This window comes from Schistocerca serialis, chromosome 3, assembly GCF_023864345.2.
Source record: "Schistocerca serialis cubense isolate TAMUIC-IGC-003099 chromosome 3, iqSchSeri2.2, whole genome shotgun sequence".
NCBI lineage: Eukaryota > Metazoa > Arthropoda > Insecta > Orthoptera > Acrididae > Schistocerca > Schistocerca serialis.
Genome location: NC_064640.1, coordinates 1,024,341,475 through 1,024,356,850, shown reverse-complemented (window position 1 = coordinate 1,024,356,850; position 15,376 = coordinate 1,024,341,475). Strand labels below are relative to the sequence as shown.

Sequence of the window (15,376 nt, the reverse complement as noted above, 5' to 3'; positions counted from 1 at the left end):
GGGGTTGAGTCATTGACAGGCAATAAACAATGCTGAAAACTTCGCTAGTTTTTCGATGAATCCTCTTTTGAACTACAGTACACGTTCTCATCTTACTGCTACATTGTGTTGGTTGAATGCAAAAGAATTACGAGTTGATTCTCAATAATTAAGTTCTAGATAATAACCTCATCTTGTTGCATGGAGAACTATTTTTCATTTCAGACACAGTACCATATCATTTTACAAGTTTCAGTCTCTTCCAACAGGGATATATTATAACATCAGAATTCCCACGTATACTACAATTCGGCCAACAGTCTTCATTTCTGTTTAAATTCTGGAAGCACTTTACTGATAACATAATGGAAATGATGTTATTATATTACAGATTATGGAATTAGGTAATGTTTTGTGGAAATACAGGTTTAATGGTACTGGGCACTACTGAATAACAGAAAGCAGTCATTACTTACACTCAAACAGTTTATTGTAAAAATGAAGTAGCTATTTTATATCAGGTACTTGAGAAAGTGTAATTACAAGATTAAAAAAAACATCTTGTAGAAAAAATACAGTTCATTTCCTCCACATAATTCTGTTGTTCTGAAATCTTTATGTATATCAAATACAATGATTTATAAATTGGAGAAGTCTTAGATTTATATACATGCAATATATACAATTATGACTACAAATAAATATTTTATTGGTGTGTATATATAAAAACAACAAAGGAATATTTCATTTACATTTATACAAAGATGTAAACATATGACTCATTACTTTATTTACATTGTAAATTCAGTAGAAATAACAGTTAAATAATGGAATAAAGTATCCCAAAAAAATGCACAATCAATATGATTACTGTCCAATATTGTCCAACAATTTTCAAACACGTCTTCTCGTTTCTAATATTTTGCCTTTCCTTATGTCCAATCCAAGATTAAACCTAGATCATTTAAAACAAATGCAACCAATTAAAGATCAATTAACATAAAACCACACATCACAAATGGAAAGTAAATGTATATATAAATCTCAGGAAGTATCATTGCTTTAAAAAAAAAAATCACTTCACACAGTTAAATACCTCATATCAAAACCACGAACTTTCAAAAATTACAAATTACGCTAATAATTTCTGTTGGGAAAGATTTCAGAAAAGCATAGCATAACACCCTAAGAAATATTCCATAAATTACATAGAATACACTGGTGTGTATTCATATTCTTTACTAATCGTAGAAAAAAAAAAACAGCAAAATTTGGACTAAGTTGTGAATACAGTCTTTGACAGAAGAAAGAAGCACACATGGAAAAACATCCCCCATAACTGGATCTGGTATGTGTATCTGCAACAAAGGGAAAGACTACAATCATAAAATGTTGGTAGATACATTCAGAAAGTTCAGTGGATCCAATCTGTATGAGCTGGTGTTCCTTTAGCTTGGAAACAAGTAGTCACAACTTTCAAACATAAGGAGTTTGATCAGGAGAAGATTGTGATGATGATGTTTGGTTTGTGGGGCACTCAACTGCGCGGTCATCAGCACCCGTACAAAGTCTCAATTTTTTACACAATCCATTCGAGCTACTGTCATAAATGATGATGATGAACTGATGAGAACAACACAAACATCCAGTCCCCAGGCAAAGAAAATCCCCAACCCAGCCAGGAATCGAACCCGGGACCCCATGGGAAAGATTGTGGAATAACTATCCTACACACAGAAACATAAAAAAACTAAAAAGTAGTCTTGCAACAACTGTATTGCATACAGTCATGCAGTAACCTACTGATAAAATACCCTCCAGATGTTGAACCATTTATCAAAACAGAACAGCTCAACTGAAAACTGACAGTATGTGAGTAATGAGAATGAAAGACACTAATCCACTGTGCAAATGACAAAACTATTGTCACAATTGTATCTACTCTGTGTTGCGATTTATCCTTTTCTCATGACTGGATCTGGTGTTAGGTCAGTCTCATGTAATACATGGAAAATTTGCATATGTTCTATTAATATTAGCAACATGATTTCCATGACACGAAAATACAGCACAGGCAGGAAAGTGCCACTGTAGTTGTATTTGAGTGAAAAATGTAGAAGTTATGCACCACATACAGCAGATGAACTCAGAGAGCCATTTGATCAACAATATAAACTGTAAAGCGAGGCTATTTTGAACAGCAACTTAGCGTCTTTTTAAAGTAAACTCTGCTCTCTAATGTGTAAATATGGAACTAAGTTCAGAATCATTAAATATCGCCAATAATCGATACTTTCAGAAGGTATGACAGTCAATATGAAATAACATTGTATACTGATGCCAGAAAGTAAAATAATTTTCTGGAAACATATGTTCCTTCATAATCGCAACAACATTTGCCTATTATCAGAAGCATTTTTTAGTTTAGAATTTGAAATGAGTTTTTATGGGCAAGGTTAACACTTAAATGAACATTTACAGAAAGCATAAAATGTTATATTTATTCTTTATATGTGAAGACTCGTCTTTCAAGGGGTGACTTTGAACAGTGCCTTCCGTATTCTTTGACACATCAGTTGGTCAGTGCTGGCTAATGGATGTTGTGTGTGTTGCTTGTGTTGTTTTAATCTTATTTGGAATATATCAGGTAGGTGTTATTGATAATATTTACGTAAATTTTTCTGTGTATACTTAGTGGAAGAAAATATCCCAAAATTCGGCCAAAATTAACTTTGTTTGGTTTTTAGTTTGCTGATACAGTCAGGAACTACAAACGATCTCCCAGTTCTCGAAGCTATGGGAACTGTGCAAAAAGTAATACTGACAAAGCCTTAATGTTAATTCAAGATAAGAAGATGTCACTAAACAAAGTCTCCCAAATATTCAAATTACCTAAAGGGACCCTTTGCCATAAAATAAAAAATACACATTCAGAGAAACCTGGAGGACAAACTGTTTCTACTGCAGATGAAGAAAAGTAACTTTGTGATTGTGTGATTCAAATGGGTGCCTGGGGATATCCATTCGATTTGTTTGATCTAAGGATGATCACTAAAATGTTGTTGGACAAAACGAAATGAAAGGTAGATAAGTTTGGGCCTACCAATCTTCCTGGGTTAGATTGGACTAAGCCTTTTTTAGGCAGACACAAAACATTATCAATGAGGCAGTGTAGTAATATTGCTCCAAACAGAGCAGCTCTGAGTGAAGAGGTGGTTGAGAAATATTTGAAAACCTCAAAATCTCATTACATGGTGTACCACCAGAAAATATTTCAAACTTTGATGAGACAAACTTCTCAGATGATGCATGGTGCAAGAATGATGTGATCACACATGGCTACAAGAATCCTGAGAGGATAATGGCACATTCTAAAACTGGAGTTTCAGTCATGTTTTGTGGTATGGCATCCGGTGTTTTGCAACTGGTGTATGTCGTATATAAAGCTGAGAACATGTGGAGTACCTAGTGCTGTGGTGGACCTTCAAGAGCCCATTACAACAACACAAAAAGTGGATGGTTTGATGGATGTGCCTTTCAAGATTCGTTTTTCACTATTTATTTATCTCATGCTAACCAGCTACATGGTCCAAAGGTGGTTACTGGAGACAATCTGTCCAGCCATTTTTCACTTGAGGATGTTCGGGCTGCTAAGGACAATAATATTAGGTTTACTTGCCTGCCACCTAACTGCACTCACTTGATGCAGCCACTTGATGTGGCGTTCTTTAGACCTTTAAAGGCTCAATGGAGACAGTCTTTAACAAAATGGAGAGAAGAGTGTGGGATAAAGAGCAATCTGCCAAAAGATGTGTTTCCTTCTGTTGTGGCTCACCGATCTTTCAAAGTGCCGCCGCCGCGCAGTTACGCGCGTCCTCTACATTCAGCGCTGTCTACCAGCCATGCAGCAGCAGTGCCACCTAAGCGGCCAGCCAGCCAGCCAGCAGCCGCTAGACTAAGATTCAGTTCTGATTTGATTGTTAAAGCATACACACGTCTTGCTTTGTTTACTTGATCTGTGACTTACATGTATTGTGTCGTCCTTGACATATATTTGTTCAACTTGAAGTTATAACACCTTCTCTATTGAAATCCACACTAACAAACATTGATGCCACTTCTGCTGCCAATTTGATATCTGGATTCAGGGCTACTGGCATCCATCCACTGAATAAGCATGAAGTCCTACATAAACTTCCTGAATGCCATGTCTTTACTGACCAGAAAGTTAAATGAATCCATGTTGGCAATGTTGCAGAATCAGAGGAAGAAACTGACATCCAACTGAAGAAGAAAAGTAGCAGCTGAGGCTGGAAAGTGTTTGTGTAGATGATTTCTATGAACATGCGAAACCTTCCCCAAGTCAAGGTGAGACAGTTGTGAGCTGGAAAAGTGGGGTCATCCATCTAAACAGCTGCCAGTTTCTTCTGAAGAAGGAAAAAGAAGAAAGAAAAATCAAATTTCAGAGTCAAATAATAATGAGCTGAATGATGATAAATTGTTGAAAAACCTAAGTGGAAGTGATGACAGTGAAGAAGGAGACAGTTGCAGGCACAGCATTGCTACTTAAAGAGTATGAAGCTGAAGAGCACACTTACAAGGCTTTAGATTCTGCAAGTTACAGTGGAGTGCTCCATGGAAAATATGTTTTAGTGAAGTTACCTTAAAAAAAGTGTAAAATATTATTTTGGACATGTTATCCCTGACAATGAAATTACATTCCTGAGGAAATGGCATTCCAAGGTGGAATCAGATGAAACTTTTTTTGTATGGCCGTAAGTTCCCAATATGTGAGGTTTTGAGAAAGATAGCATTTGTAGTGTTCTACCTGATTCTAAGGTAGATAGAAGGGGAAGGCTTCATTTTGAGTTTAAATTTGATGTCTGTGACATCTCCTAGAGTGGACACACCTTCCTGACGACTTCCTTTCCTGTAGAGTGTTTACAGATGTATTTCTATAAAATGTGATAACTCTTTTCATTACCTTTATTAAAGTTATACAGACTTTTTTGAAAAGATGTGTTTTTAAATAATTTTCTTATTTCATAAGTAGCTCAGCACCCATTTCCATTATTACCAGATCAAGCCAGAATCATATGAAATGTTTCAGGTGATTAAAGGAAACTCATAAAAAATACTAAATTTTTTTCTAAATAAGTTACTTTCAAAACTACATTTATACACAAAATATCATGCTCTTTCATATGATAGGGGTGTCATTTAACAGTAATTGACATGACTCCCACAGAATAGGCAAATGTTTCCATGTTCAAAGTGAACCTCACCCATGGGGCGAAACTGAAGAGTGGATGGGGCAGGAAAAATAGACGCCTCTTGCAACTTGTCAAAAAGTTTCATGCCAATATCTTGAGAAGTTTCTGTTTAATTTACAAAAATGAATTCAAAATGTTGAAAGTCATCCTGCTTTTACAGAGAAATTTTCATCTTATGCATATGTGTAAAAATGGCGTTGTCATTTCCACAATATACAGCATCAGCAAAACCAAGTATGAACAAAATATTTATGTGTATGACAAAACACTAACATATTGGCTTCCGATGAGAATCTTAGCTTAGTGAATGTATTTTATATACTACGTGTGCTACAGATCTGAAAAGATTCACATTCCAACGTATGGTTATTGAACACACCAGACAGTGTCAAGGTTGGATGTTTCTTTCCATGTGCTTCCATCTTTTTCTATCAATGAATGTTTGCAAGCTTGCAAATATATCCCACATTTTCAATGCATTCATTAACACACAGCATATACAGAAGTATACAGCAGGTAAAAAATTTTACAACTGATGTTAAGACTTGTCTAAGATAACAGCCTATACAGGATTATACCCACATATATACACTGCAGTATTCTCATCATAAATTCTTACCAAACTTGAGTACAAAAAAGGACCTGTAGAAAAAAAATATTAACCTTTTGGATAACAATGTTACTCACTGCAGAAATAACAACAACATGGGACAAATGAGCAGTAATACTTCTTGAATGAGTCACACAGCTCCCTCCACATGTAACCTAAGCTGCCAGTGAAGAAGCTGTACAACATCTGGTTTGTAGTTATATATATAATAACTGTTCATTTAAGAAGTTTAATTTCTTTCATATTTACAAAACAATTGGAAATTTTTCCTTAACAAATCTCGGCAACATACTGTAATGGATTTTGAAATTTTCTTTGTAATTTATCATCCATTTCAGATTACTTTCTCAAGAATTATGAATGGCAACTTCACATCAGATATGAGTAATAACTGCATCAAATACAAATATTGCAACATTATATTTTATCAGACTACAAAGGTGCAAATATGAGTTCAGACTTTCCTAGAGACACAAATACATGGCATGGTTCATTCATAATCTCAAAGAAGGCCAAAAGTTACCTATGAACATGTTAAATCTATATAATATAAAATTAGAAATACAGAAGGGCATTAAACACATGAAAATCGGACTTTTGGTAATTTACTTGTAAAGTGTTCTGTCATGGTAGAATCTCACCACAAATACCAGTGCAAGAATACTGGTACATATGTGTGCATATAATAAAACTACTTCCAAAGGGAGAAAAGTGGCTTAGCCACTTTACAGACAGATATTACAGAATACAAGCTATACTGAAAAAAATGAAGCTAGACACACTCACTCACTAGTATCAGATAACTGAATGGTTTATATGTTCTCGGTCTCATATCTGTCAGTATTGTTCATAACATATGAAGAGGTCTATGTCTCACCAATGAGAAATAGCGCAAAGGTATGAGAGGAAAATCTGAATCATGTATCACCAACTACTTTCTCATTACATGAATGTATACTTGACACAAGTAAACAGAGAAATTAAGTACTCATATACACATTATTCAACTGTGCAGTATAACTCATAGTTCCCACCATTCATCAAAATTATTTAAATTCCTTTTTGCACATCTCATAATAAATAATGTAACTAATATATAGTCAATTGTAAGGTAGCAGTTGTTACATTTTATCAGCACTAATTGGTAGCATTTAACCCCAACTAGACTTAATGAACAGTGAAAGAACTTGAATGTTACCAATTATTACTACCAAATGATGAAACATTTAATTGGTATCAAAGTTATATATTGTTGCAGTAACCACAGCTACATATGCTGTGGCCCTTTCACAAATCCAAGAAGATGCTTATAACTCAGTGACAGACAAAATTAAATACTATGCATTTTCAATCAAAGGTTCAGTGTTATTAAGTTGGAAACAGGATTTGAAACGTATTAGAGAAGTTATGGATCATTTTTAATGTAGTATTGGAAATGACTGAATAGTAGGAGTAAATACAAGCTAGTCCAACTCAAAAATTAAGGTAAAACAACTATGAGATGGTAATGCAAATGTAAATAAGGAAATGTGAAGCTCGTAATGCCCTAAAGGAAGATTACAGTTAATGCCCTGTTGACGATAGGGTCATTAGTAATGGAGCACAAACTTGGAAAGGGTAAGGAAATCAGCTAAGCCCTTTTCAAAAGAACTAACTCATTAGCATTTCATTGACTACAAATTATTTTGGATTAAGTAGCAGCCTAGATCACATCAGAAACAGATTGACTGAACACCTGAACACTTGATACAGTAGTCAATCCTCATCAGGACAACCACCAGTCGGTGACAATGTGACACCCTTACTTGTGACACCAACCACAAGATGGCACTCCTTTCAGTGAAATTTGTGCAACCTTGCCAACTTGTGACACCAACCACAAGATGGCACTCCTTTCAGTGAAATTTGTGCAACCTTGCCAGACAGCAAGCAGCCCCAAGTTGCTTTCCATTGGTTGGCAGCTGCAAAGTAGAGCTGTTTCTGAGATAGCACCACTAGTGGATTGAGTCATCTTGCCATGTGGCTACAAGTGGAGGTACTAGATGGACATGTGCTGGACTAAAAATATTCAATTATCCTCTCAAAGGTAAAGAAAGGTTCCAGAAATGCATTTTCAATCTTATGAATAAATATATTAGTTATGAATAAGAACGAATGAAGAGCCCTGAGCACTCAATACCCTCTGAATTTTGTCAATCTTACATGTTGATATAATGGGGCAACTGAACTACCGGCACAGAAACTACCATATGTTTGTACCTCAGAACATGTAGTCACAACAGAAAAATGAACAAGTATAGCGTGCCAACTCTACCAACACTGTGTTTTTTTTTTTTTTTACTAATTCTAACATAGGTTTCACCTGATAATGGCACAAGTTATAGCTAAGCTATAAATCTTTGCTACTGAGATACACTATGTGATCAAAAGTGTCCGGACACCTGGCTGAAAATGACTTACATGTTCATGGTACCCTTCATGGGTAATGCTGGAATTCAGTATGGTGTTGGCCTACCCTTAGCCTTGATGACAGCTTCCACTCTCACAGGCATATGTTCAATCAGATGCTGGGAGGTTTCTTGGGGAATGGAAGCCCATTCTTCATGGAGGGCTGCCCTGAGGAGAGGCATCAATTTCAGTCAGTGAGGCCTGGCACGAAGTCGACATTCCAAAACATCATGAAGGTGTTCTATAGGGTTCAGGTCCAGACTCTGTGCAGGCCAGTCCATTCCGGGGATGTTATTCTTGTGTAATCTCTCCACCACAGGCAGTGCATTTTGAACTTGTGCTCAATCATGTTGAAAGATGCAATCACCACCCCCGAATTGCTCTTCAACAGTGGGAAGCAATAAGGTGCTTAAAACATCAATGTAGGTCTGTGCTGTGATAGTGCCACACAAAACAATAAGGGTGCAAGCCCCCTCCATGAAAAGCACGATCACACCATAACACCGATGCCTCCGAATTTTACTGTTGGCACTGCACACGCTGGCAGATGATGTTCCCCAGGCATTCACCATACACACACCCTGCGATTAGATCACCACATTGTGTACCACGATTTGTCACTCCACACAACATTTTCCCACTGTTCAGTCACCCAATGTTTACACTCCTTACACCAAGCGAGGTGTCGTTTGGCATTTACCGATGTGATGTGTGGCTTATGAGCATCCACTCGACCATGAAATCCAAGTTTTCTCACCTCCCGCCTAACTGCCATAGTACTTGCAGTGGGTCCTGATGTAGTTTGGAATTCCTGTGTGATGGTCTGGTTGGGTGTCCGCTTATTACACATTACAACCCTCTTAAACTGTCGGCGATCTCTATCAGTCAACATACGAGATCGGCCTGTACGCTTTTGTGCTGTACGTGTCCCTTCACGTTTCCACTTCACTATCACATCAGAAACAGTGGACCTAGGGATGTTTAGGAGTGTGGAAATCTCACGTACAGATGTATGACGCAAGTGATGCCCAATCACTTGATCACGTTCGAAGTCTGTGAGTTCCACAGAGCACCCCATTCTGCTCTTTCACTATGTCTAATGACTACTGAGGTCACTGATATAGAGTACCTGGCAGCACAATGCACCTAATATGAAAAACGTATGTTTTGGGGGGTGTTCAGATACTTTTGATCACATAGTGTAGGATTACTTTGCCTACTGTTTTTGACAAAGGAAACAAACAGGAGTAGGAAAATAGCTATTAGGTGTCTGAATTTTTACATAATCATGAAATGCACTGAGGTAATGCAATTAAAGCTGAACTGCATCTCCAGCCTTCTTTAGCATTACTTCAAAACTTCTCACATTTGTCAGTTGATGCCTTTCACTGGCTTCTCATTAGACTTGGGAAGGAAATTTAAAAGCAGAGCAATTAATTACTGCTGATCACAATAAATCTGTTTGTATACAAAACATTGGAAGATGCTTGCACCGAAGCAAAGTGGACAGAAGCTTCCTTTGACTGACAACAAGCTAAACACGAGCAAATGCCAGCGAGTACATACCAAACACAATAGAATGTTTTCTCGTGCTTTGAACAATTTGTTAGTGCTTTCTGCCATTTTTTGTTTGTTTGTTGGTATCTTTTCATGAGCATTCATATGGTAGTGAATGGAAGAGAACACAGCATAACAAGAACTTCATCACACAGATGCTTATAAACATTGAAATTATGCATTTGGTAGTAAGTTGTTTTTCACTACGAAAAAGCTAAGCAGTAGAGGGAATGCATAATTATAGACAGGATTTGTTTCACTTACAAAGTAAATAATGTAACATGAAAGAAGATATTAGAAATTCATGTTTCTGAATGTTTTAAAAAACATCAGAGGCACGTTGGATAGTGAGTGAACTATGAACCAAGCATGGCTGAATGTCACTGCTCACACCTACCTAGTGTTCGCACATGAGAGAATGCACTCATGTTCATTCACTCAGTGTTAATCAGGATTAAGGTGTCCTTGGAGTAGAGACAACATTCCCAGAATTTAAGGACTGAAATGTAATGCAGAACAGCCTCTTGAACATTCATTAAATTATGTAATGATCTGGAAATCAAAGTATCTAAATTAGTCCAAGAAATCTTTAAAATAAGGAGCTCTGTCAGCAAATACTTGATTAAAGATTTCTTTTAATGAAACTAACAGTGCTTGCATCACCAAACTTATAAATGAAATATCAATATATTTTTGCATTTTTCTGAGTGACAGTTATGTGGGTGGTTTAGTAAACCTGGTAAATTTCCATGAAACAATGAAACATTTTTGCTGCACCTTCATAGTTAATAAGCTTGATTATTCCAAGGACTGCATAAAGAATTTCAGCAATGTACAGTTCATTGTTGACAGCCATCTGAATTGGTCAGTGTGTTGACTGTGATTGAAAATTGAGAAGACCAAGTTTCATGCAATTATTAAACAATATCATTTGAAGAATTGGATGCAGTTTACGTGGATGCTGAACCATCATTGAACACCATTTACTTTTGGATTAATGAATTTAAATGTGGCTGGACACGCACTGAAGTAGTAGTGCGGCCAATTGACAAAATCCGTGATAAAAATTTTGTGAGAGTGCTGGGACGTAGGCATCTCAACTGAGTGAGTGCACAATATCCTGCACAGAAAATTGGCTATGAAGAAGCTGTGTGCAAGGTGGGTGCCACAATTTCTCGCATTTGAGCAAAAGTGCATCTGGCACAACAGTTCAACATAATGTTTGGCAATGTTTAATTGCAATCCACAAGACTTTTTGTGTCGATTTGAGACTGTTGATGAAACCTCGATCCATCATTACACACTAGTCAAAATGGCTGTCCTATCAGAACAGTGGACACAGGCTAGTGAAAGTGCATCAAAGGCAGAGACCATTTTGTCAGCTGGGAAGATGATGGCCACTGGACTGTTTTATGGGATTCCCAAGGAATAATCCTCGTAAGATTACTTGCAAAAAGGGAGAAAAATAGCTAGATCCAATTATGCTTCATTGCTGCATTGTTTGAAACTTGCATTGACTGAAAGACCAATGTTGGTATGCAAAAAAGTGCTCTTTCACTATGATAATGCACCATTTCACACATCAGAGATAACATTGGCAAAAGTGCATGAATTGGGCTTTGAATTGGTTCCTCATCCACCCTATTCACCAGACTTAGCTCCAAGTGACTTCTTTCTGTTCCCTAACTTGAGACATTGGATTGCTGGGAATAAATTTTCATGAAATGAAGATTTTAAATCACCTCGCTAAATGTAACTTACATTATAGTTGCAGAACTATGTTCGAAGACAAGTTTTGTAAAACTCTATCAAAACTTAAGGCACTGAAAAATATGTAGTTTATTTATATTGTGTTGAAGTGACAAATAAAAATTCTGTACACTGCACTAGTCAATTTTGTTGTCTCGCCTTCATCGCACTGCCCCATTTAACTCACAGTGCACAAATTGATTTCACTGTCTTTCCTTCATCGCACTACCTCATTTAACTCACAGGAGGTAACATGTTCAACCTGAGTAGTGTATGTGCTGACAGTATGTTGAAGATGTTTACAGTCTCAAAGTAATTTTAATTTTTTAATTAGTATTCTTGAAGATACAGTTGTTCAGTGCACAGATGAAATGACATTCATTTACAGCTAGTTGTAATCAAATGCAAAATGTAGTCGTGCTTAATAATGGCTACAGAAATATTTACAAAAGAACCTAAACTCTGTCTTAAGCTTTTTTTCTGCCTCAGTGGGAAAAAGGTATTGTCATTATAATTCAGCTAATCCATATACATCTAGTATGCAATGGGCTTATGCCCATGGTGGTAGGACATGATACCCAATGGTACCCAAGTTACATTTGCTACTGGAACTGTGCTCAAACCATTTACTTGATTGGGAGGTGCAATGAGCCTTCTACACCTGTTATTCATCAGATAAATTTTTATTTGGTGCAGTGAAGTCATTGCGTTTTATTCTACATGTTCATTTTAATGCCAGGCAGGAGCACTGGGATGGAAAAAAAATCACAGTAAATAGGACAGTAGTGGGTGCCTGTATACCTGGGCCATCCACAATTACTGTGTAGCACTGCAGCTCAAAGATGATTGCTTATATTCAGATAAATTTATTTTTACTACTGATGACATCTGACAATCAGAAATCAGAGAGAATCGCTACAATCACATTGACAAGTGATTAAGAACAGTAAAGAGCAAAGTAGGAAACAAATTACTGAGACAGCTGTAATTGATTTTTTTACCCCCATAATCCATATCAAACAACCTACAGAACAGAGAGCATAGTTGGTGACAAGTGTGTAAACTATGCGATCGCATACAGCTGACAGTTTATCAGAAAGCTTTTATGGCAATACAGCCTGTGTCCAAACACTAAATTGTGAGAAATGTTTATAAGTGTCACTTTTATTTATTTCATCTATTATTCAGCATATAATTGTAAGAAGCATCTCTGAAACAGAAATAACTTTCAGCTGTAGAATTACAGGAGCTTATCTGCGATCTTCAACTACAATCGGCTATGGGGTGAAGGCACTTGACATGCAGCACACTATCCTTCTGCTTAATGCCAGCAAACCCACCCTCAGACACTTCACCTTAGAAACAGTGTTGCCAATTCCATGACATGCATAGATCAACAAGTAGCACAGTGTCGCTATTTACACGGTTGCCTGTTTGATGTAAGGACAGTCAATCTGTTTAATCTGTGATCTGAGGTAATAGTATAAACTTATCATATACAGTATGGAACTCGCAATGCTCAATAACAACAGAAAAAAGCAATCTGAGCTGTTTGCAAAATTGCTCAACAAAGAGGGTGGTGGTGACGTAAGGAGCGAGTGTGGCACTAGAGGTTATCCACATGCAAGATATTGCATCTCAATGTTTTACAGGTACTTACAATGTCCAACTTTTGCTAGTGAACTGGAACTTTACATAACACATCATTGGGACTCTAAGAATGACATCCATACATTGATGATCATAAAAAAATCTAATATAACTTCAAATCTAGCCAAACAGAAACAGAGTGCAATCTGGATACTGGCCCAAAACAATGATGCTTCCAATGTTTTTAATTTGTCAAGAGAGACACCACTCCAATTCTAGTAGGGAGTCCATAAGATTTTTTAGACTTTTTTATATTAACTGAGTACATTGCAAAGTTAGTCAAAGGAAAATTCAGTTAGAAAATCCTAACAAACTGTTTAAGGTCTGATTGAGGCAACTGGAACAGTTTGTGGCCTGTTATCTTTATGTGAGGAATAATGCTTCCTAGATCATATTTCTATTGGCAAAAGAAGATAAAAATGATTACAATGCAGGGCATGGACCTTCCTCTCTCTTTTTCAGATAAAGTTGATGTGTTCTGGCAACATGATTGGGGGTCTGGCCACAGAAAAAACATAAATGTAGATCGAATATGAGTGAGTGTCATATAAGGGTCCCAAACATTTGGTATAATTCAAAAGACAAATGAATGAATGCTTAACTTCGAAAATAACTTAAATAATCTCTTTAAGTATTGTGTTCTCCAGTAAAGGAGAAGTAACATAAGACTTATAAACTTGTTAAAAATTAACAATTCATTGGAGGCACTTTTCTACGCACCAATAGATGTTGGGATGTACCTTTATGGAGATTTGTAATTTTGTGGATTAAAAGCTCAGCACAATAAACAAGATACAGCAGAAGTAGCTACTAAATTCCAAAAAGCAATAAAACCACAAAACTAAGTACGCAAAAATTACATTACTTTTAACTTTTGTCAACAAATTATTAAAGGAAATATTGCTCAAGTGCTGCAGATACTCCTCAGTTATCTGATATTTTTGCACACTAGTATTGACATTGACTGGTCCATCATAACACCTAATTTGAATATATGAGAATATCTCCTTTCCCATCGTGGGATACCTTAACCCAATGGCCTGCACTTATTTCTGTGCAACCACTGACAAACTGAAGAGAGTAATAAGACAAGAAATCAACACAATTTCATTTTCAATGAACTATAAGACAATGGAAAACTTCTTTGAAAGGCTTCAAAAGTGTAACAACAATAACAGTCACCATTTGAGAAATCCCAAAAAAAAGAAAGAAAGAAAGAACACCATCTTAACAGGCTTTGAAGGCCCCACAGTATCGAAGGACTGCTGTGTCACCCTCAGCCCATATATGTCATGAGATGCGGATACGGAGGGGCTGTGGTCAGTGCACCACTCTCCTGGTCGTTGACAGTTTTCATGACTGGTGTTACTATTTCTCAGTCACATAGCTCCTCAACTGGCCTCACAAGGGCTGAGTGCATCCCACTTACCAACAGCAATCAGCGGACCCTGATGGTACTCCATTCAAGTGCTATCCAAGACCGACAGTGCTTAACTTCGGTCATCTCAGGGAAACCAATGTTACCACCGCGGCAACACCATTGGCATAAATGTAATAAATTTGTATTTTTTATGTTCTGTGTCTTTTACATTCTCAGCAACTCTCCCCCTACCCCTCCCCCCTTTACAAGTGTTATCCCAGTACATTCACAATGCTACATAGAAAATTACAAGGTACTAAAATATGAATAGTCTGACTGACTATTGTACCCTCAAAAGCCAAGCAATGCTTGCGTGTTCCACTGAAGAATCATGGTTAAGCACTTGTAGTCACTCTGTTTACATCATTAACTCATAGTTTTATGTAGTTATTGTTAAGACTTTGTTTCGAAAGTGATGGACATTAAATGAAAGAATAAAACAAATTTTACACAGATGACATAACAATTGTCAGCATACCACATAACTACAGAAAATAATGCAGTGGCTTGATGAAAACAACACAGTGGATGGGTGACTTAAATGTCTCATTGGCTGACAAAAACTGATTGAAAAGAAAGGCCAATGACATTCTATCAGTATTACTATGACTAGCGAAAGGTAGTTTCACGAAATACTTCATTCAAGAAATACTGAAACATCATTTGAAGTTTTTCGAGAACATATTGTCG

The 15,376-nt window shown here is 36.7% G+C and overlaps 1 protein-coding gene across 4 annotated transcripts in view; it reads right to left on the bottom strand.

Annotated features, from left to right (window-relative positions):
- Positions 1-664: 664 nt before the first annotated feature.
- The window catches only part of LOC126471483 (serine/arginine repetitive matrix protein 2-like), a 155,716-nt gene continuing 141,004 nt past the window's right edge, over positions 665-15,376 (bottom strand). For all 4 annotated transcript variants that reach the window (XM_050099687.1, XM_050099690.1, XM_050099688.1 and 1 more), the window contains one exon: positions 665-934. In XM_050099687.1, coding sequence (XP_049955644.1) covers positions 929-934 — 6 coding nt within the window. In that variant the 3' untranslated portion in view covers positions 665-928. The remainder of the gene's footprint in view (positions 935-15,376) is intronic.